Source organism: Hyperolius riggenbachi, chromosome 10 (assembly GCF_040937935.1).
Source record: "Hyperolius riggenbachi isolate aHypRig1 chromosome 10, aHypRig1.pri, whole genome shotgun sequence".
In the NCBI taxonomy this organism is placed as follows: Eukaryota; Metazoa; Chordata; class Amphibia; order Anura; family Hyperoliidae; genus Hyperolius; species Hyperolius riggenbachi.
In genome coordinates this window covers 243,260,515-243,284,829 of record NC_090655.1, presented here as the reverse complement: position 1 = coordinate 243,284,829, position 24,315 = coordinate 243,260,515, and the positions used below count along the sequence as shown (strand labels likewise).

The 24,315-nt window shown below is 45.1% G+C and overlaps 1 protein-coding gene across 1 annotated transcript in view; it reads right to left on the bottom strand.

The window, feature by feature from the left end:
- The window catches only part of LOC137537022 (uncharacterized), a 135,884-nt gene that overhangs the window by 86,758 nt on the left and 24,811 nt on the right, over window positions 1-24,315 (bottom strand). The window contains exons 4-11 of the mRNA XM_068259178.1: window positions 19,461-19,576; window positions 19,192-19,326; window positions 19,019-19,085; window positions 18,605-18,702; window positions 17,559-17,997; window positions 9,025-10,474; window positions 4,685-4,844; window positions 2,513-2,599 (exon numbers count right to left, since the gene is read on the bottom strand). Of these exons, the coding sequence (XP_068115279.1) occupies window positions 2,513-2,599; window positions 4,685-4,844; window positions 9,025-10,474; window positions 17,559-17,997; window positions 18,605-18,702; window positions 19,019-19,085; window positions 19,192-19,326; window positions 19,461-19,576 (2,552 nt within the window). The remainder of the gene's footprint in view (window positions 1-2,512; window positions 2,600-4,684; window positions 4,845-9,024; window positions 10,475-17,558; window positions 17,998-18,604; window positions 18,703-19,018; window positions 19,086-19,191; window positions 19,327-19,460; window positions 19,577-24,315) is intronic.

The following is a 24,315-nucleotide window of genomic DNA, read 5'->3' as shown; positions in this document are numbered from 1 at the left end:
AGAGGATCGGAAAGATGAGAAGATCCGGTGGCAAGTAACTATATCAGCTTTAGTGTGCTTCCGCTCTGTCGGGAAATCCGGCCCTGCTAACACTTCTACTGTCTATAGAGCATGTCCTAGTGCCTGCAGCTCTAGCGCAATATAAATGTTCTGTGTCTGTATGTAAATTTAAAGGACAACTGAAGTGAGAAGAATATGGAGGCTGCCATATTTATTTCCTTTTAAACTATACCAGTTGTATGGCAACCCTGCTGATCTATTTAGCTGCTTTAGTGTTTGAATGACACCAGAAACAGGCATGTGGCTAATCACGCCAGAAACACATGATCTGCTGCATGCTTGTTCAAGGTCTAAAGCTAAAAGTATTACAGTCAGAGGATCAGCAGGATAGCCAGGCAACTGATATTGCTTAAAAAGGGAATAAATATGGCAGCCTCCATATCCCTCTTGTTACAGTTATCCTTTAAAGTGGGTTATATGAACTCGCCCACCTCCTGGTCACTGGAGAGTAGTGGGGATGATGTTAGAGGGGTGTGGCAGAAGAGAGGGAGTTTCAAATCTTTCAAATCAACCCATCCTGCGTGTGGCTGAACCAGAAAGAGCCAAAGCCATCTCTACCTTCTCCACACATAAGCTATTAATCAATCCAATCCTCCCAAACCTCACCTGAAAAGTAATAGGTTCCTTATAGGCCCAGGACACAGTCTGTTGGTAGATCCTTGATGATTATCTTTATCTGATACCGAAGTGAAATACCGACACAATAGACACAGGTTCCGTTCAATATTTCACTCAGAGATTTATTCACTGTGTACTTTCTTATATACTGATAACATGTTCACGTTGCCAGGTAACTGCCCATAATTTCACATAAAACTTAATACATGAACACCTGCAGATGCATTGGTTTTGTAATAGCTGTTAAGAAGTTTTAATTAGATTCAGTAGCTACATGCACAAGGTCAGATACTGGATCTCTCACTGGGAACATCTCAGGAACATTCTAGTTAGATAAGGATCATCATGTAGGAGTACAATGTCCTTGGGCCTAATTGTCACTAGTCCAGTATCAATTCAATGTAACATTTCTTTGCTTATTACTTAGGTAAACAACGTCTGCTGATACAGGCTGGTCTTTTAATGAGTAACATTTCCAGGAAAACTTCCACAGTCCGCCAGCTTACCTTAGCAGTGAACAGTACTTGCTGTTTATGCCAGCCCTATACTTTCCCATAGGGCCATTCTTTGACCCTTCACCCTGAAATTGGGTGGAACTAACCTGATCACCACCTGAGCCACTTCCCCTCTAAAAGGCACAATCTCGGCTGCCATTTTATAGTCTGTCTTAGTTATTGTAGGGAGCGGAGTTGCTGCTTGCTGTGCTGCATATACGGGACAGTGTAAATAATCTGTTCTGTATACATTGTAGCCACTTCCGAGGTGCTCTGCTTCTTGTAGTGCACCAACTAGGGAACACAATAGTCATTTTGAGGCCTCATCCTGAGTAGATAGACTGCATTTGTGATATTGTGCTGTGTAGCTGCTACCTAGGTGCTCTGCTTCTTGTAGTGCACCAGCTAGGGACCTTTCAATTGTCCTTTTAAACACTCTTCCTCACCACAAAAGTAATTTGTGGACTTTTACTGACCCGGCTGTACTGATATATATTTTGTTTTTGCATTGTGGTGTGTGGTTGTAGCAACACAACACCCGTATACAGTGTAGTGTGTGTCTGACTGCGTCACCGTTGTAGCCTGCTATCACTATGCATAAGTGATTGATTAGTACATAGCAAGGAAATGAACAGTGCTACTTAAAAACAGATGAGTGCCTACCTGCAAAAGAGTGCAAGCCCCACTTATGGGATAAAATACACACTGAGCATACACATGACCTGTCTACCACTGGAGGATGTTGGTTTCCTGTAACAGCTTGCATGCAACCTATTAAGTACTCGTCCCTCCCACTGCAAAGAAGTCAATCCTTCATGGGAGGGGACCTAACACTAACTAAATCCTACCTATGCATATGCATAGCCTGGGCGCGCTACCAAGTAAAATTGAAAATTGCGCAAAAAGTGGGATCAGCGCATCACCAGGCCGCCTCCGATCAGAGATGCGCTGAGCCCCCCCCAGAGACTACAAACGCACCTTGAACCCAAACAGAGGCTCTGCATATACACCAAAAGCAAAGCTGTTAAGTGGGAGTGGCTGACAAAAAATGAATTAAATTAGTACATAGCAAGGATTGTCACCTACCCCCATACAGCATCACCCGTGTCACCTAACTGTGCATTAGTATCAGTTATATTAGGCAGTCAATGTGTTCTTTGGGGAAATACAGTTCCACAGACTTTAGTGTCACTGAGTGGACGTAACTTTGTAACTATGATGAGTGATTATTGTATAGTGTTAGAACAACAACACACCTTTGTCACCTAACCATATTGTGTTTTTTTTTGGAGATAAACGTCACAGACATTTTTGACAATACTCCTTGGCTGGTCACTCACAAAACCAAACTTGACAAGCAAAGGCCGGCCAAAGCATGGAGGTTCTAGGGTTTGTGGTGGCGAGTCATCCCGTGGTAGTGTGATCTTCTGCAAAAGAAAGACATTACTTTCCAGAATGCAGAAGAGGGGGTTCACCTCTTCTACATGTTCTGTTGCCAACATTCCTGCTTCCTCATCCTCCTCTACTGTGGTGAACCTTTTGTTACACTACCTCCCCCATCACAGCCACTCTAACAGAATTGGATTGCTCAGAGGAGCTATTTCCCCGGTCATTGATGAACCAGAGTGACACAGAAGTGTTCTTGCCATCAGATGAAGGAGAGGAGCAAGGCAGACACTCAGACAATTCCCCAGGTCACCACAAGGTGTAATGTCCCTGCTGCTGTCGCCTACTGTGAGCTTGAAGCTGTAAGCAATGATGAGGGTGATGATGATGTGGTGATGGATGGCTCATGGGTGCCCACAAGAGAGGAACAGGAGGAGAGGAGTTCAGAGGGAGAGGTCAAGTCTCACAGAGAGAGGAAAAGGGTAGGAGGTAGGAGAGGTCACAGGGGATAGGAGGCAAACAGCAGGGTGTGACGTTACCAGGGTCAGACAGCCACCGCGCCGAACACTCTTTCCAGTACTAGACCAGCTCAACAAGGCTCTTTAGTGTGGGAATATTTCTATGTGTCTGCTGCTGACAAAACTGCATCCTGTGTCAAGAGAAACGTAGTCGTGGGAAGACCAGCATGCATGTAGTAACTACTCTGAGAAAGCACCTTATTTCCCATCACAATGCCCTGTGACATAAAGCCCTTAAGGCAAGAAGCACTCAAAGCACACGCCAGCATCCTTGTGATCCACCTTATGCCGCCTCCTCCTCTCCCTCATTGCAAGCAGTCCTCCACCAGACCTGTACCAGCATGTGCTATGGCAGGTCAACCAATCTCTAGCACATAGTGTCAGGGCTAAGGTCCATCTGACCACAGACTTATAGTCTTCGAAACACGAGCAGGGAAGGTACATAACCTTTCTGAACCACTAGGTAAATACGGTGGGGAAAGGACTGCCTGGCTGTCAAATGGAGCCTGTGCCACCACCACGTCTTGCAGCCAGGCCAGCCAGTGCTCCTCTTCCACTGTGGCCTCCAAGCTCCCTAGAGTCTGTCCCACCATGCAGGTGCGATGGTTTCATGCTGTGTTGCGGATGTTGTGTCTGGAAGCAAAGAGCTACACCGGGTCTGCACTGCTTTCTGCTAGGCAGACAGAGGCCCAGGAGTGGCTGACTCCACACAACCTCAGTATTGGTAAAGTTGTGTATGACAATGGCACCAAACTGTTGGCTTCATTGAAAAGTGGCCGATTGACTTGTGCCATGTATGGCATACGTCTTAAATCGCATTGTGCAATGTTTCGCGGACAAGTACTCAGGAATCCAGGACATCCTGAAGCAGGCCAGGAAAGTTCTGGACATTTCCGATGATGCTACACGGTCATGACTCACCTTACTGAGCTTCAGCGGCAATACAAAATGCTGTGAGACACCTTATAGGTGAAAGCCCCACCAAATGGAATTCGGCTTTGCTCATGTTGGATCGGCTGTACCAGCAGCAATGTGCTGATAATGAGTACCTGTGTGCATTGGCTGTTAGGACAGTCTCTGTGGAGATGGGTTATTTTTACCTACCAATTTACTCAAATATATGTAAATTTGTATGCAAATATATGCAACTTAAAATTGGACCAATCAATTTAAACCTGGGTGGGACTTGATTGGTCAATTTCCAAACTGCATATATATATTTACATAAACTCAGAAGTATTTGCATATCATTGATCACCCCTAGTGCTCATCTGCAATGCCTGCAGACTGTTGCATCATTTTGAGGAGACCACTAATCTGGTCAGTCACAGTGACATCATGCCTTACATCTTTTTTCTGGAGCGTGCAGTGTGTTGTGTCCTTGGCCAGGCCATGGATGAGCTGGAGTGTGAAGAGGAAGATGAGTTTATGCTTTCGCCATTTGAAAAGGGGCCATTGTCATCGGCTGTACATGGGAAGAGGGAGGAGTCTGAAGATGAGTCAGAGGAGGAGGATGTGGTGGTGAGGGAAAGCAAGAGGAGCAGGTTCCCTGGGGGCTGCTCACCTGTTATAGGGCCCTAGTTTTGTACATAGTTGGGGAGAACAAACTGTGGTGAAGGATTTTGCCTTTAATGAGGAACATGAGCTAGAGTCCTCTGCCTCAAACCTTGTTAGAATGGGGCAGTTCATGTTGTCATGTCTGAGGACAGACTCCCGTATCAAATCCATGAAGAACACAGACCCGTACTGGGTGGCAACTTTATGGACCCTTGATACAAACAGATGGACATGCTAACAGCCTCAACGAGGGTGGCTAAAATGCAGCACTTCCACACCAAGCTGAGACAGATGTTGTATTCCACTTTTCAAATTGGTAGTAGCACAGGAAAAAACATTACAAGCGAAAGCGGTGTCAGTAACAGTCCCGTCTGCAGGGTGATTTCATGCTAAAGGTGAAGTAGCGATCATGTCCGATATGAGATCCTTCTTCTGGACAAAGCCTCAACAGGGTGCTTCTGGATCCATCCTCAGGTAACGCCTCGACCAGCAGTTATCCGACTACCTTGGGTTAATGATTAGTGCTGCTCATACCAAGTAGCTACTAGTATGTAGCTACTCGGAATCTAAATTTAAATTAGCCAGCGATGACCACGGGAGAGAAGGGGTTAACTTACTCGTGGTGCCTGGATCCGATACGCTCCACTTGCATTCTACATTAAACTCCACGTTACTCCCACGCTTCCTCCATCAACCCAGAAGGAAAAAGAGTGGGAGTGATGTGGAATGCAAGTGACGCGCATCAGATCCAGGAGGCAGCATGGGTAAGTTAACCCCTTTCCTCCCGTGGTCAGCGCTGGCTAATTTCAATTTATTGTACGAGTAGCTACGCAATTATAGCTATTCGGTATGAGCAGCACTATTAATGATCACTGTAAACAGTCTGAGGACTGAGGAACTTCTGGGTGTGTAGGCTTGACCTGTGGCCAGAGCTGTCGCAATTTGCCATGGAGCTGTTGGCTTGCCCCACCTCAAGTTCCCTGTCAGAAAGGACATTCAGTGCAGCAGGAGAGATCGTGACAGAAAAGCAAAGTCACCTGGCACACAGCAGTGTGGATTACTGGACATTTGTAAAAAAAAATAATGTCATGGACACTAGAGGGTTACAGCACTAATGTGTAGTAAGGTCCTAATTTAATTGGATTTTTACCCATTATTACCCTGGCACATTCCAGTCACTCCAGGCCTCATGTCGTCCTGGCCTCTGTGTCACACAGAGGCTGAAAGTCAAATATTTATTCAGTAGGTGATTGCCAATTTTTATGGCCTGAGTGTCATACAGATGCTGAAAGTCAAGCAGGTTACTGCTCAATTTTTCAGGCACCACCTAGTGTGGCTGCTATTTTACATGTTTCTGCAGGTAAGTGCTCAGTTTTTCAGGAATAACCTAGTGTGTCTGCTATTTCTAATTCTAAAATACAATGTAATGGACATTATTGAATACAAGAAAGAAATTCCTGTAATCTCCCATGATGCAGTGTGATGCTGCCTATATAAGCAGGATGCAGAAGGAGGAGTAGAGATAACAGACGCCTGACTCACAAGACATGATAACCTCTCAGGTGTAAAGCCACCCTGGGATACAGGCAACCCAAGAGTAGTCAGCGCCTATCTTGGTACATTGCCAGCCCACAGGAAACTGGAGAGTCCACCCTCCTAAACAGCACCTGCGGAATCCAACTTGGTGACATCTGCAAAATATATAGTAATTTATTGCAAGTATCATTTCTACAGAGCAAACTCTACCATACAGACAAGAAATGAATTGATGATATTCTTTTATAAAATGAAAATAACGATTCCATTCTGTACATATGAAAATAATGTATTCACATTATTGTATACAGAGTATATACAAATAATAAGTAGTCACTGAAATGATCGTAATACCTCTAGCATTCAAATCTAGTAACATTTTTAAGTGAAATATAACATAATATGAATTATGAACGTGTAAGCCGGCCTTTATCCAATCTTACCGAGCCTAATAATCAGAGCCACTCAGTTATACACTAAATAACATCATCACAGATGCATTCTCTACCTTATTCAGCTAACTTTTTATAATATTCTTTGACTGTGTGGTAGGCCAAAACTTCTGATTCACACCCTGGGAAATGCTTCTTTCTCATATATTATTCCATTGCACATATATTGGAGGAACATCATCAAATTTCCCAGATAACTTGAAGTGTAAATAAACTCAGCAGATAAGGAATGGTACAGTATGTGTAGTAACAATGGTATACAGGGCTTTCCTGGAGTCCCACATTTTTATTTTCACTTTATAGGGTTAAATGTCAGCTCAGCAGCCATATCAGTGTGATGTAAAATTTGGGTCATTCAGCTCCCAACAAAATAATTATCTTCTCACCACTCTTGTTGTCAGGAGTGTTTGTTCAGCCAGATAAAAATGTTTTGTTTTTTATTTACTCTTTAGAAGAGCAATGGCTGCATGGATCTGCAGATCATGACTCATTTGCATAGATTAAGCTTCTGGTTTATTAACCCTTGGAATGGAAAAAACATAAAAAGTGAACCAAGTTCAGGCCTATTACTACATGTAACGCACAAAAATGGTCATAGGCTAAACAGTATCAGAGCAATGTTAATTTATTATAGCATATAATCAAATGACAGGCAGCCTATTGAGCCAATCAAAGTGCGGGGATCATGTCCTAAAAAGCTACAGGACTCGACTGGACTCAGGGCAGGATTAACAGAGTAGCCGTTATTTAAAATGAGCGCATGTCAGTTACCAGTGCCCGCTATGCAGCTGAGATTTTAATTTGGGCTGCTCAAATGAATGAATCAATCTCACTGTTCCCACAAAATACATGTAATGCAGCAGTGTTTCCCACAAAATACACGTAAGATGGCAATGTTCTCACAAGCTACACATAATGCGGTAGTGTTCTCACAAGATACACATAATGCGGCAGTGTTCTCACAAGATACACATAATGCGGCATAATTTCCATCTCAAAAATACACATACAAATAAAGCAGTATTTCCTGCCCTTAAAGGGGAACTCTGCCTAATGTATCTTTTAATTGATGTGTGCCCCATCAGGCTGTCCACCACACCTAAGATACTGTCCCCTAATGTCTCCAATGCCATGAAAATAAAAGCAATCTACCTGGTGTCTCTAGTAGGTGACTCTGGGCATCCAGCATCGCTCCCTGATCTTCACATGTCCTGTGCTAACAGGCAGTGCAGGGCTACAGGAAAATGGCACCGGAAGCCCTGCACTGAAGACACATTTTCCCGTAGCCCTGCAGGAACCCACATACTTCCGCATCTTGGAGGTGAGCTGCAGCCAGTATCCGTAATGCCGCAACACCAGTTCACCTGCTGGGGGGGGGGGGGGGGGGGGGAAGCATTGAATCCGGCCCTGCACCGGCGGGCCAGATAAAATAGCCTGGTGGGCTATAGTTTGCCGACCCTTGTTCCAGCAAATTACAAAGTAAACGGAATACAGATGGGAACATCAAGCTTGGTTAGGGACTTAGGAGCACCCGTTAACGAGTAAAGTAATTGTATTCCATGCCAAGCAGCTGCAGCTAAAGCAACTACAATTTTGGGATAAATTAAAAGGGAAATAAAAACTTGAGATGCTAGCGTATTGCCCCTGTTCAGCTCTCTGGTAAGGCCACATTTGCAATATGGAATACAGTTCTGGGCACAGCATTACAGAAAGGATATTGCAGTTTTAGAGCAGATGCTGAGACAAACAACAAAATTGATTAAAGGGATTGTACTTTTGTGGGCGCTAGTCTAATTTATGGGACCCGGCAGGAAACCTCATAGGAAAATTCCACTAACATGATTGGGTGAACAGCACCCCCCTCCCCCCCCCCCCCCCCCCCCCCCCCCCCAACTGCTAGGTTTCTGGTTGTAGTATATGCCCACACTATTCGGCCAATCACAATGCTTCGTGCTGGAGAGGATGCTGTGATTGGAGAATTGTTCCCTATGAGGTTTCCTGCTGGGTCCCCTAAACTAGAATAGTGCCCTTTTGTGTTTATTTCATCATGTCTCCTCTGTTCAGGATATTTAATGCTTTAATAAATCAATTCACTGACTAGCATGAAAGAGTCCTCGGGATTCTGTGTAAAGATGCTTCCCATCCATGTGCACTTTATAAAGAATAAAGGAAACATTGTAAAACAACACTGAAGGTCATCACATTTCCCACACTCGGTGCATTAATAGAGCTTCTCACCGGTAATGATAGAGGGATAAGCGAAACAGAACAAGCCTGTTATTGGCTGCTGCTCTCCATCCTCCCTACTTCCAGCTCTGTCAGGTAGATGGAGCGCAGTGTGCAGCAGCCACTAACAGGCAAGGCCAGGTTCACTGAAGAACAAGCTGTTTCACTGATCCTTACTTCTCACCAGTGTGAGCTCTCTCATGTATGATAAGATGTGATTTCTGTACAAAACATTTCCCACACTCAGCACATGAATATGGCTTCTCACCAGTGTGAGTTCTCTTATGTCTGACAAGAGTTGATTTCTGTGCAAAACATTTCCCACACTCAGTACATGCATATGGTTTCTCACCAGTGTGAGTTCTCTCATGTTTGACAAGGTATGCTTTAAGTGCAAAACATTTCCCACACTCAGCACATGAATATGGTTTGTCACCAGTGTGATTTCTCTCATGTAATACAAGGTGTGCTTTATTCCTAAAACATTTCCCACACTTAGCACATGAATATGGTTTTTCGCCAGTGTGAGTTCTCTCATGACTGATAAGGCTTATTTTAACTTTAAAACAGTTCCCACACTCAGCACATGAATACGGTTTCTCACCAGTGTGAGTTCTCTCATGTTTGACAAGGTTTACTTTATCTCCAAAACATTTCCCACACTCAGCACATGAAAATGGTTTCTCACCAGTGTGAGTTCTCTCATGTAAGACAAGGTGTGCTTTACTACTAAAACATTTCCCACAATTAGCACATGAATATGGTTTCTCGCCAGTGTGAGTTCTCTCATGACTGATAAGGCTATTTTTAGCTGTAAAACATTTCCCACACTCAGCACATGAATACGGTTTCTCACCAGTGTGAGTTTTCTCATGTGAGACAAGGTGTGCTTTATTCCTAAAACATTTCCCACACTTATCACATGAAAAAGGCTTCTCACCAGTGTGAGATCTCTCATGTATGACAAGGTTTGATTTATGAACAAAATTTTTACCACACACAGTACACAAATAACACTTTTCTCTAGTGTGAGATCTCTCGTGGCTAACAAGACGTGATTTCTGAACAAAACATTTCCCGCACTCAGTACATAAATATGGTTTCTCACCAGTGTGAGTTCTCTCATGTCTGACAAGGCTTCCTTTAGCTCCAAAACATTTCTCACCCTTAGCACATGAATATGGTTTCTTGCCAGTGTGAGTTCTCTCATGTGAGACAAGTTGTGATTTTAGCCTAAAACATTTCCCACACTCAGCACATGCATAAGGCTTCTCACTGGTGTGAGATCTCTTATGTCTGACAAGGTTTTCTTTATATCTAATACGTTTCACACACACAGCACATGAAAAGCACTTATACATGTGAGATCTCTCATTAGTGACCAGATGTGACTTCTGAATAAAACATTTCCCACAGGTGGAACAGGAATAAGATCTTCCAGCAGGGGGAGAGCTCTGCTGGGTAGGAGGCTCCCCGGGATTAGACAGGTGAGAAGAATCTGGGGGAATATTTGGAGTAACCAGGATATCTGCAGGAGACTCTTGTCCAACGACATCATCATCCATTGTACAGTCTGTGGATACAGAGAGACGAGTTTCTGAGAGGTTCCTGTTGCCGGGACTCCGCCCTGCAAATAGAGAAACATCATCACTTCCTGTTAGAGAATTCTGAGGGGAGGAATAATTATTATGACTGCTAAATGGGCGTCTTAACAGATACAGTGAAGCATACTTTCTTGGATTGTATACTTCACTGTATGTGACATAGCACCTCCGTTATGTGCAGTATGAAATTATTATTCCATTGCATTGTCTTCCTGTTATATAGGGAACGCAATGCAACGTCCCACTGTGACCGCGGCCTTACACATTCTTATCACCGTTGTGTATTCGTGTCACTCATATGCCCCTTGTAAATGTACCTTTTTCTCTCTCTTCTTCCTAATTGTGCCAATACACATATTGTGTAGTCAGTGGCAGCATTTGGTTCAGGCCTTGACCAAGTGCTGGAGCACCCCGATCCTCTCACTCTCTTCCCGCCATTAGAATCTCACCCGGATGATATTAGGAGGCTGCCTGACTGACTAGTGAGGAGAGAGAATCAGGCAGTAATTAGGACATTACTCACTTCGCCAGGCAGTCAGTGTGAGACAGGTGAGTTCGGTTGGAACTTGCTGTGGAGAGTGTGGGACATCCTGACTGCTAGGGGGCGCTACTCGTGTAAACCAGGGCTGTGGAGTCGGAGTTGTGGAAACGGAGAAATTTTGGGTGCCTGGAGTTGGGAAAAAAATGCACCGACTCCTTATGAATTTAAACTGTAATTAAAATTGAAAATATGATAAAATGTTCTATTTCTCAGATAATAGTCATCATAAATAATTTATATATACAGTAATAGCCGTGCTTAGTCCACACAAATGAAATAAACCAATCAAAACTAGTTATTTGTGCTGCTTCAATAAAGCAGTCCCTATATTTGTAAAGTCAGATACACATATCTGATTGTGACTGTACAGTATATATGATGTGTACACAGGAATCTCTTATATATACATATGTATGTATGTATGTATGTATGTATGTATGTATGTATGTATGTATGTATGTATGTATGTATGTATGTATGTATGTATGTATGTATGTATGTATGTATGTATGTATGTATGTATGTATGTATGTACGTACGTACGTACATATATATATATATATATATATATATATATATATATATATATATCGGGGCAGCACGGTGCGTAGTGGTTAGCTCTCTCGCCTTGCAGCGCTGGGTCCCTGATTCGAATCCCAGCCAGGGCACTATCTGCAAAAAGTTTGTATGTTCTCTCCGTGTCTGCCTGGGTTTCCTCCGGGCACTCCGGTTTCCTCCCACATCCGCAAAACATACAGATAAGTTAATTGGCTCCCTCTAAAAAAAAAAAAAATTGGCCCTAGACTACAGTGCTTACACTACATAATATAGACATATGGCAATGGTAGGGATTAGATTGTGAGCTCCTTTGAGGGACAGTTAGTGACGAGATATATATATATACACTGTACAGCGCTGCGTAATATGTCGGCGCTATATAAATACTAAATAATAATAATAATAATTATACTAAATAACATCTATACTGTAAGAATAAAGCCTGATGTGTAGCTGTGTCACTAATAGAGATGGTCAACGAGATGGAAATAATTCTGCACGGATGCTGATTTATGCAAATGTATGCACTCTCTTTACTCATTAAACCAAATAATTTGATATGTTGTTAAAATTTGGTTTGGTGACTACGAATTCAAGAGTACCTGAGACGGATGAAAAGAAAAGTTGTATACATACATGGGGCTTCCTCCAGCCCCCTTCAGGCCAATCAGTCCCTCGCTGTCCTCCTCCGACACCTGGATCTTTTACTATGAGTCCCGGTAATTCAGCCAGTCAGCGCAGTTCGGCCACATGCCGCTCCCACAGCCAGGAGCATTCTGCATTTGCGCAATAGTTCTGTGCAGGTGTAGTACGCTCCCGGCGGCGGAGTGTGTGCATGCGCACTACGCCAGACTGGCTCAAGTACCTGGACTAATAGCAGAAGATCCAGGTGGCGGAGGAGGACAGCGAGGGACTGTTTAGCCTGAAGGGGGCTGGAGGAAGCCCCAGGTATGTATAAAACTTTAATTTCATCTGTCTCAGATTTACTTTGTTACACAGTAGTACTATACTCTACATATGCACTTCCCACAGAACTGCAGGGAATCCACTGAGAATGCTGTGCACATTGAACACAGAGGTGTTGTCTATCACCATAAACCTGGTTCAGATTGTTCATGAAGAATGTGTAATAGCGGAAGAATCTCCTTATTCCCCTGCAGACTACCTGCACATCAGTCTTACATGTCCCCACAGTTACATTGCCTAGGGCCTGATAGATGTTCTTTGTTCCGGTCTGTACCTTTTTACAAGTACTCTTACCAAGGACTAGATTTAGTCTATGACTAAAGGGAATAAATATGTCAGTTTACATATCCTTCTCACTTCAGTTGTCTTTTAAAATTCCTAAGCGATGGCAGTTTAGAGACAAATTTCATGTTACATACTTTCAATCAACAAGATTGTAATATGCAAATTAGAGTAGTCTGAGTCGGTGGAATCCTAAACCGAGGAGTCGGAGTCGGTGGTTTTTTGTCCCGCCTCCACAGCCCTGGTGTAAAGGGAAGTCACACACAGTAATGAAGGGAAGGGAGCCTCTGATCTGCAGAGATATCCCTCTGGCCAGACGTGACCTGAGGTCTGCTCTCCCCACCACTTGTCTTTCTCTCCTTCATTTTTCTCTTAACCCTTAAAGGACACCTTAAGCAAGATGGATATGGAGGCTGAAAAAGCTGAGCCTGTTTGGCTCTGTGCTACCGTGCAGGCATTAGCAGTCTGAGGCTACACAGTGCAGCCATACACTCAGCTTGTCGGTCTGCTTTGCGGGGGGGGGGGGGGGGTCAGGGGGATGAGGGACAGCGCTAGAATGGCAAGGCAGAAAGATAAAGGGAGACGGGGGAAGCATACTATCATTTTGATAGGATGATGTCATTTTCTGTCAATGCATGTTTGTAAATGTTAGTGTACATTGGGAATTTAATGTTAAAGCTAGATTTGAAGAAAATTGTGAAAAAAAGTCAAAATCGCATTTTTTTGCCCGAAAATTTTTTTTGCCCTAAAATTGTGCAGGCCTAGTAAATGGCACCATGAAAAAAGAGCAATACATGAGGATTCTCAATGGCAACATCAGGCAGTCTGCAGAGAAACTTGGCCTTGGGTATCAGTGGACATTTCAGCATGACAATGACCCAAAACAAACAGCAAAAGTGGTGAAGAAATGGTTAGCAGACAACAAAATTAACGTTTTGGACTGACCCAGCCAGAGTCCTGACTTGAATCCAATTGAGAATCTGTGGAGGGAGCTAAAGATCGGGCGATGGCAAGAAGACCTTCCAATCTGAAAGATCTGGAAGATTGCTAAAGATGAATGGGCAAAAATACATGTGGAGACATGCAAAAAGCTGGTCTGCAATTATAGGATTTATAGGAAGTGTTTGATAGCTGTAATAGCCAATAAATACTTTTCTATTGATTATTGAGGAGGGTATGAATAATTTTGGACTGGACACTTTTTGCTCAAATGTAAATAAAAGCTGAGATTTTTTTCCCCCACAATAATGCCTCTTGTACATCATCTTATTATCTTTTGGGAGACACTTATGTCATTTCCCTTCAAAAAATGATTTGCTGGTTGAATGAAAGTAACTTTAAGTCAAAATTTGCCAGGGGTATGAATAATTATGGGCAGCACTGTACATACATACTGTATTTACTCCTATATATATGTAGTATAGCCATATCTCTCCTCATTATAGGCTCAATAGATAATTTCTGTCATATCCAATATTACTTTTGATCGTTTTACTGCTCGATTTCTCATAGAAGTGAATGTAATTGATAAGACAAGATAAGAGAACCGTTCGGGAAATCGAGCGGAAAAACAAATTGAAAATCGATTGAATGGAAAATCGACCAAAAAAATGCATTGTGTGTACCTAGCATTAGTCACCACTTACTGTGACCGATCTGTGTACAGTAATGTACAGCTACCATTATCAGATTATTACAAACTGGTAACACTAAGGCCCCTTTTACGCTTAATGCGTTGCTCTCAGTTAAATCTGAAAGAAAACTGATTCTCAAAGTAATGCCCATGTTTTCTTATGGCACAGTTCCCACTATGCGCGTTTAAACTGAAATATTTTTCACAATACACTGCTATGGAAAAATGCGTACCATCGCGTACTAAAGCATTAAAGGAGTTATCAGGCAAAATGAAAAAAAAAAAAAGCTTTACTCACCTGGGGCTTTCTCCAGCCCCTTGCAGCCAACTGTCTCATGCTGACCGCTCTGCTCTCTGCTGCTGTCCCGGTCTCTGCGCGCGGTGCAGAGGCCGACCCAGAGATCCCCACCATTGCGCCTGTGTGAAGAGCCGCTGTCAATCATGGCCACGTTGCCCGCAGCGTACTGCGCAGGCGCAGAAATTCTGCGCCTGCGCAGTACGCAGAAATTCTGTGCCTGCGCAGTACGCAGCAGGCAACGGGGTCAGCCTCTGTACCATGTGCGTAGACCGGGAATGTGGCGGAAAGCGGAGCGGTCAGCGTGGGACAATCGGCTGCAAGGGGCTGGAGAAAGCCCCAGGTGAGTAAAGCTTTTTTTTTCATTTTGCCTGATAACTCCTTTAAGTGTAAAAGGACCCTAAGTCACCCCTACTGTGACCAATCTGTGTACAGTGACCATTATCAGCTTATTACAGGCTGGAAACACTAACTCACCCCTACTGTGACCAATCTGTGTGCAGTAATGTACAGTGACCATTATCAGCTTATTACAGGCTGGTAACAGTCACCCCTACTGTAACAAATCTGTGTACAGTAAAGTACAGAGACCATTATCAGCTTATTACAGGCTGGTAACACTAAGGCTCCTTTTACACTTGCTCTCAGCAGTTACTCTCAGTTAAAACAGAAAAACAGTTGGGCACCACGACAGCGTACTGGTCAGCACTCGTCTTGCAGCGCTGGGTCCCTGGTTCAAATCCCAGCCAGGTCAACATCTGAAAGGAGTTTGTAGGTTCTCCATGTGTCTGTGTGGGTTTCCTCTGGGCATTCCAGTTTCCTCCCACATGCAGCCCTAGACAATGACTATGATACATACACTACACCATACCATACACACATATGACTATGGTAGAGATTAGATCGTGAGCCCCTGTGAGGGACAGTTAAGTGACAAGACAATACTCTACTCTGTACAGCGCTGTGGAGGATGACGGCACTAATACTTATAAGAATAGAGAGACAACTGATTTTCAAAGTAATGTCCATGTTTCCCCTATGGCTCAGTTCACACTTAATTTAATAACAGCTACATGAAAAGATTTAATGACTCTCAGAGTGTGTAAGTCCTCACCTGGGAGTTGAGTCACTCAGGGCTCATTTACACTAGAGGCGTTTTTCTCTTTTAAGCGCTGGCGATTTTTCAAAATCACCCTGAAAGCGCTTACACCATGAATCTCTATGAGAGAGTTCACATCTAAACGGATTGTTTCCGATCCGCTCAGAAAAGCGGTGCATGGGCCATTTTTGAGGAGGTTTTGTCTCAATGGAAGATATACGAAAAACGCAAAACGCTCACAAAATCGCTTTGTGCAGTTATTGCATTAACGTTTTTAGAATAAAGACATTGTATTTATTCTTTTCTGGATCAAATAGTTCACTTCCTGACATCAACGCAATCACTGTGCAAAAGCGCTTAGAAAAGCGGTTTTACAAAAAAAGCAGCGTGCAGGTAATCGCAGGAATCGGTAAGAAAAATTGCATCAAAAAACACCTAATGCAAACACGATCAGAATGCACAAGGCCTGGGGGCCGTTTCTACTTGCGCGGTTTCCGCAGTGAATCCAGAGTTTCCCCGCAGGCAAACTCTGCCATAGGGAACAAATGCGTGGCCAGCCAAATCGCTTACCCTAGCGATTGGGCAGACATTTTCATCCGTTTCGGTGCGGGGGGCTGCGAATCCCATAGTTGTGTATGGCACGGCTGATGGGATTCGTCTGCGTACCCGCAGACCAGGAAGTGCCGCAAGTGGAAACGGGCCCTATAGGAAATATTCTGAGTAATCTCCTGTTACTCATGCTACATCCACAGCATGCTTTAAATGTAATGTTTGGCGTGCTATTAGCCACACAGCGCGCACATACACAGGAGCGCACACTATGCTGCAGGTAGTGCAGCATAGCGAAGGCTATTACCTTAAGCCTCCTTCCGGCAAATAAGGAGCGCCCCTCTCCTCCCGCCCTGAGCACCTGCGGGTCCAATCACTATAACGGATGTGATCCTTGCACTCTGATTGGCCTAATAGTCTGCCTGTCATTTGCCAAGCAGCCTACTGGGCCAATCAGTGTGGGGATCATGTCCTCTAAAGTGTTTGGGCACGAAGGGGCTCAGGGCAGGAGGAAAGGAGCGCTTCTTATTTGCTGGAAGGAGGCTTAAGTTAATAGTGTGCGCTCCTGTGTATGCAGGTGCTATGTGGCTAATAGCGCAGGTAGCGTGCAGATCATTACATTTAGACTATGCTGTAGAAATAGCACGGGTAACAGGATATTACTCGCGATATTTCTTTTAGTGAAATATACCCCTAATTAGTATTGTATTTCTGCTGCAAGGTGTAAAACCAAGTACTTCAAATCCATCAGTATATCTGTACTGCTACTGTATAAGTACCTAGCATACCCCCTAATATGGCCACTATGCAAGCAGTGACACATAACAACAATACAGATAAACATTTATTCTATATGTAAAGGACACCCGAAGTGAGAGGGATATGGTGGCTGCCATATTTATTTCTTTTAAACAACACCAGTTGCCTAGCAGTCCTTCTGATCCTGTGTCTCTAATACTTTTAGCGATAGACCCTGAACAAGCATGCAACAAATCAGGTACTCTGACTCAGGTTTTACTGGATTAGCCATATGCTTGTTCCAGGGTTTTGACTACTCAGACACTACTTATGCCAGAAGATCAAACGGGTCACCAGGCAACTGGCATTATTTACATGGAAATAAATATGGCAGCCTCCATATCCCTCTCACTTCAAGTTCCCTTTAATGCTTGCTGATTACTCACCTGTTCTACCCTCTGTAACAGTGTCCTCCTCCTCTTTATTTGTCCCCAGCATGTCACCCTCCACCATAGTCTGCTGATCACTCCTCACATACATCTCTTCTTCTTCCTCTTTAATTGTCTTCATCATGTCATCCCCTTCCATACATTGCTGATCACTCCTCAAATATTTCTCTTGTTCTTCCTCTTTAATTGTCCTAATTACATCCCCCTCCTGTGTAGACTGCTGATCACTCCTCACATACATTCCTTCTTCCTCTTTACAGGTCCTCATCATGTCACTCTCCTCCATAGACTGCTGATCACTCCTCACATACGTCTCCTCTTCTTCCTCTTTAATTGCCCTTATCATGTCACCCTCCTTTATAGACTGCTGATCACTCCTCACATATGTCTCTTCTTCCTCTTTATCCACAGCACTTACAAATATCAGTTCTCCAACCTAAGTGCACAAAAAAGAGAGAGAATTTAAATGATACCTAAATTCTAAAAATGACACCCAGTGTGTGTGTGGGGAGGTACGCATAGGCTAACAACACCTCCTGTGGCCCGGCGTCTGCCTCCGTTCACCCACTTCTGCTGCTGTTCTCCAGGTCCTTGTCAGAGCAGTCGCGCTCTTTGACCCGGACATACTGTGCCATGCATGTTCAGTATGTCCTCTTGCGGCTTGTGACCATGCTTGCCGGGAACCGAGTGTGCTTTCAGCTGCAGCTCTACCTCCATGCACATCTATCAGCGCATATCTCCGCCTCTCCCCCGCCCCTCTCAGTGAAGGAAGACTGAGAGGGGCGGGGAGAGTTGGTGATCCGCGCTGATAGACGAGTGGAGAGGCAGAGCTGCAGCTGAAAGCTCTGCCTCTATGCGGAAGGAGTCCCACGATGTCCCCCGGGTCATTTGGGGTGATTTACGGCTTTTACGGTCAGTGGTGGGGATGCAGCGTTTTAGGAGGGGCAATTACGTTAAAGAGGTTTTTAAAGTAAAAACCTATTTTTTAGGAGACTTCAGAGTCCCTTTAAGGCTAGTGTGAACCTAGCCTTAGCCCCACTTACCTGATAACAGTGGGGGATGGTGGGACCTTCCTGTAGACAATCAAGGGAATGAAGAGGACCTGTACATCTCTCTGGTGGGTTTCTGTTATTGGATCCATCTGTAGGAAACACACACACAATGACTGATGAAAAAGGTATGTTATGCACTAAACAACAGTAACAAGCTGCCTATGCATGGCAGTTTTACCGTTACTAATGTCGGAGGAGTACCATCCATTTACCCATTAGCACCATGCGTGTTACCATAGCAATGGTGCTCCCTCTGCGTTAGTAATAGTAAATTTGCAGCATGGACACTTTACTACTTCATAGCACATCAGGCCCATTGCCTTTATGTGATTATCAGGTGATGGGGATTTAGGTGGACCCTCCATACTGCTCTCTGCTTTACAAGAAATAAAAGTCTTCTCTTACCTGGTGATGTGAGGGGCGGCTGATTCTCCACCATGGCGTCCTTGTGTCCTTCTATATACTGCCACTCCTGCATGGAGAAGGAGACATCCTGACAAACATGATGATACCGTCACCACCCAGACACACACCTTGTTGTTACTGAACAATGTCTCATAATTCCCAGCACCGCTCACCTCTCCTGTCAGCAGCTCCATCATCTTCCTGGTGACTTCAAGTATCTTCTGCTTGCAGTATCTCTCAGATATAAGGGAGTGAGGTTTGGGCACCATGATGGTCACATAATCACCAGACTTCAATGGAGGAAAACTCTGTATCAAAAGACCCACAATAATGTCACATATCTCCCAGAATCCTCTTCACCGCTCTAGTCAGATGAGTGTTTATGAGAATAGAGATAAGAGTTACTACTGTATGTCATGTGACCTCTCAGAATCCTCCTCACCTCTCCAGTCAGCAGATAGATGATCTCCAGGGTGAGATTGAATATCCTCTCAGTCATGTGACTCTGGTCCTTGTCCATTCTCAGTGATGTGGTCAAGTAATCCGAACAGGGTGCTCCTGCATAATAAGGGGAAGATAATCTAGATTGTACAGGTGTCAGTGGTGAAACCACCAATACACAACCCCCCTCCCCACAGCACTCCCCATTGCTGTCACTGGTGGATGGTAGGGCATTCAGAGTATTGCAGGTAAGCATAAGATGTTGGTTTCTAGCTACCTGTGCACTATACTCTCCCACTATAACACCTCCCACTGTTACCATTCCTGTGATGTCACAGCAGGCCTGGTAGTGGCAGATGGATGAGGATATGAGGAGAGAAGAGACAGAGACTGAGGCTAATGGGAGCAGAGGACTGGAGCACACTGTGACAGCTAGCTATAAACCAATAGAATTCCTTCCTGTTACTATGATACATGGAGGTGGGGAAGGGAGCAATACTGGAGTGTAAAAATGGTTATACAGGGGAGAAATAACATTACTGGGGTGGGGACATGAGATATTAGAGCAGGGGTCAGGAACCTTTTTTGCTGAGAGAGACATAAACGCCACATATTTTAAAATGTAATTCTTTGAGAGCCAAACAATCTTTCTCAAACTGAGACAGTGCGCATGCGCAGCAGAGGGCTCACATTCCTGTTGCCCTGGTGATGTGTATACAGTTGATCCGCCAGGCAGCAGAAGTGTCAGGCATGTCTTCAGCTTTTCTTGGGTTTCAGCAACATCAGCAATTTGCCCTAGAGCCTGACAGGAGAAATACTGACAAACTGCTTGTACAATTAGCTCAGCTGACTTGGGGGTTGATTCACTTTGTAGGACGAGATCCCTGCACATTGGCCCAATTGGCTGCCTGTCAAGTGACAGACAGCCTATTTGGCCAATCAAAGTGCAGGGATCTCGTCCTACAAAGTCACTGGACCTAACAGGGTGGGGGGACATTAGATACTGGAGGATAATGGCAATGCTGGGGGTACATAGAAGGGACATGGCTATACTGAGGAAGAAATGGCATTATTAGAGTGGGGTAAGGTAAATCATTACATACTGGAGGATAATTGCAATGCTGGACAGGGGGTGGGGGAGTTACTGAGGGGGCATGGCTATACTGGATGTGTATGTTGTCTTGGCTCTGTGATGTGACTGAGCTAAATTATTAACAGTAAGGTGAGATAACAACCATAATCCATGGCACATGTGGGGGGGAAGGGGCGCTAAAAGACTGGCAAGCACAACAGTTACATAAAAGTGTCTTGTATCGAAATTACTTCAAGGAAAGATAATGACAGGATTGTGACAGATGTACTATGACCTCCTCTGTAACAAAGCATGTCCACCCCGACCTCTGCTCTGCTCTGCTCAATATAGAACAAGAATCACTCAACTACCTCTTCCAGCAATGTATTTTCTTCACTTCCTGCAACTTCTTTTCCTGGTGTGTTACATCACTTCCTGTCTATGGGTTACATCACTTCCTGCCTTTGTGATCACTCCTCCTACCTGTAAGTTCGTCCTGGGAAGGAAGTAGAGATGGGAAGTTCGGATCTTTTCAATGATCCGGATGATTCAAATTGGATCATTGAAAAGATCCGGATCTTTGATCCGAATCTCGGATCATTTTACTACGGAAGCATTTCGGGGGTGAAATGACTAGCAGGACAGGAGAAGGGGGGGTGGACACACAGAGAAGGGGGAGAAGATGCACAGAGGGCAGGGAGTGGACAGAGAAGGGAGGAGGGACGAGCAGAGAGCATAAATGTTTGCTTGCACACAATACCCACATGCTGCAATCATATGCTTTACATGTATTTCACCTATATGCTCATCTGTGTACTTTGAAAGCAAACCTCGCACAGTGAAAGAAAGCATTCCCCAAAGTGAAGTGCAGCTGTTTAGAGCGAGTGCAGGAGGATCATATTGCCCTGCAATCACAGTGCCTGCAAAGTTACTGAGCTGTGCTGAGCTGAGCCAAAAGTTTCCAATGTGTTCACTGTGCACAACTACAGAACAGACAGCCTGTAATGAGCAGCACATTTCAGCCAGTATGTGTGCTCTACACATATCTGGCAGTGGCACCGATGTTCCCTCTCTCTCATCTACCTGTCTCCCTGCAAGGCTGCCTCCCCTCCAACAGAGCGATCCATCTCAGCTCTGCTTCCAGGACCCCGCTGCTCGCTGAGAGGGGGCGTGTTGCTCCTGGCCCCGCCCCTTTTGCGATCCGAATCACTCATTTTGATGATTCGGATGATTCGACTCACAAAATAGATTCGGATCAAAGATCCGAATCTTTCATGATCCGGACAACACTAGAAGGAAGGCGAATAGGCTAACTGCTCTAGTAATGGTCATCTGTGTCTAGGAGAACTCATGGAGAAGCAAGTGATTTGTTTGATCAGCGGATAGATTTGCAAAGCTCTGTTTTTCTGTGATCACATCCTGATTTAGCACATGATCATGCCTAGCAAATCAGAAACTTCCATATCTGTCAACTGTCTCCATGTCTTCTCCTAGACATGACCATCACTAAACTGCTGCCTCCATTGTGGATTCACCTGCACTCAGTTGTCTATTATTAACATCACTAGCTGGTGGTGAGTGCTACGCTGTGAGGGGCAGGAGTGCATGCACTATCTTTCTGGCCATCGCACATGCCAAGCCACTACAAATGCTGTATCGCTGAAAAAGCATGTGCCGATGCACGTGTGGCCAATCCGGGGGGGGGGGGGGGGTGTATTATTATAGATCATCATAAATATACTGATTGGCTGGATATTGTAATGGTTAAGGGCTCTGCCTCTGACACAGGAGACCTGGGTTAAAATCTCCTCTCTTCCTGTTTAGTAAGCCAGCACCTATTCGGTAGGAGACCTTGGGCAAAACTCCCTAACACTCAGGGCCGGATTTAAAGCTAGGGAGCCTATAGGCACATTAGTTTTGGCGCCTTAAACCCTGCCCCTCAGTACAGGCCACACCCACAACTTACTCCCTCTTTTACCTATTATATTAACCATGCAAGGTAATGCAGCCATAACCAAACTCAAGTAGAGTATACCAACAGTATGCAGATAATACCAAAGATATGTATTACCAACAACAAACAGAAAAAGCTTCTAGATTAGCCACCCTGGCGTTCTATTAAGATCGCCAAGGTGGATGCGCAGCACTATTTTTTTTTCTTTCTATCATGTAGCTAGCCTAGCACTAGCTACATGATTCCCCCCTCCCTTCCGCATCCCTCCCACCCCTCCGATCGCCGCCGGCGCACTTGCCCATAAGGAAATCCCGTTCTGAACGGGATTTCCTTTAGGGCTTCCCCCGTTGCCATGACGACGATCGTGATGACGTCATACGTCGTGACGTCATCCGGAGTCCCGATCCACCCCGCAGCACTGCCTGCCACTGATTGGCCAGGCTGCGCACGGGGTCTCGGGGGGGGCCTCTAACACGGCGGGTAGCGGTGCATCGGCGGCAATCAGAGTGGACACGCAGCAAACAAAGTGCTCGGTGCGTGTTTTAAAAAAAAAATGAAGAAAATCGGCCCAGCGGGGTCTGAGCGGCGCCCTCCGGCGGTAATGGACGAGCTGAACTCATCATTACCGCCAAGGAGGTTAATGATTAGAAGGGGATTTAGGTGTGGCCATGTAGGTTAGTGTTAATTTAGGGTTAGGCAACAATTTGGTGTTTGGAGGAATTTTGTCTGGCATTCTACAGTAATGTTTAATACCTCAAAAACCTGTAACGGATGCAGCCTCTGTGGAACCACAAGGCTCAGCATGTCCTACACGTCAGTGAGATCTAGGGATGATCCTAGGGATCCCACAAACGAATGCTCCGAAAAAAAACACGGATTTGAAACAGTGGACCGCAGCATGGGGGTTTAAAGAGACTCTGTAACAAAAAAAAGTTCCCCTGGGGGGCACCCATCTCGGGAGGGGGAAGCCTCAGGGTCCCAATGAGGCTTCCCCCCCCCCCCCTGTAACTGCAGGCAATCCAGCGCTGGCTCCCCCGAAGTCTCAGACAATCCAGGGTCGACAAGCCTGACAAGCTACATTTATTTACCTTCCCTGGCTCCAGCGGGGCGCTGTTGCGGCTCTCAGCACGGAGATAGGCGGAAATAGCTGATCTCCGTCGGGTCCACTTTACTACGCAGGTGCAGGAGACTTGCTCCTGCGCAGTAGAGCGGGCCGACAACGATCGAGTATTTCCGTTTATCTCCAAGCGGAGAGCCGGGAAGGTAAATATTTACATCCCCACCATTTCAGGAGCTTTTTCGCTGCCGCCGTGGGACACAGGAGGACGGGGGAAGCCTCAATAAGATCCAGAGGCTTCCCACACCCGAGGTGAGTACCCCCCTGGGGAACTTTTTCTCGTTACAGGTTTTCTTTAAAGGGATACTGTAGGGGGGTCGGGGGAAAATGAGTTGAACTTATCCGGGGCTTCTAATGGTCCCCTGCAGACATTCTGTGCCCGCGCAGCCAGTCACCAATGCTCCAGGCCCGCCTCCGGTTCACTTCTGGAATTTCAGATTTTAAAGTCTGAAAACCACTGCGCCTGCATTGCCGTGTCCTCGTTCCTGCTGATGTGACCAGGAGCGTACTGCGCAGACACACACCATACTGGGCCTACGCAGTATGCTCCTGGTGACATCAGCAGGATCGAGGACATGGCAACGCAGGTGAGTGGCTGCGTGGGCACAGGATGTCTGCGGGGGACCATTAGAATCCCCGGGTAAGTTCAACTCATTTTCCCCCGACCCCTCTACAGTGTCCCTTTAAGTCACCTTTGACACCTCATGTGTGCG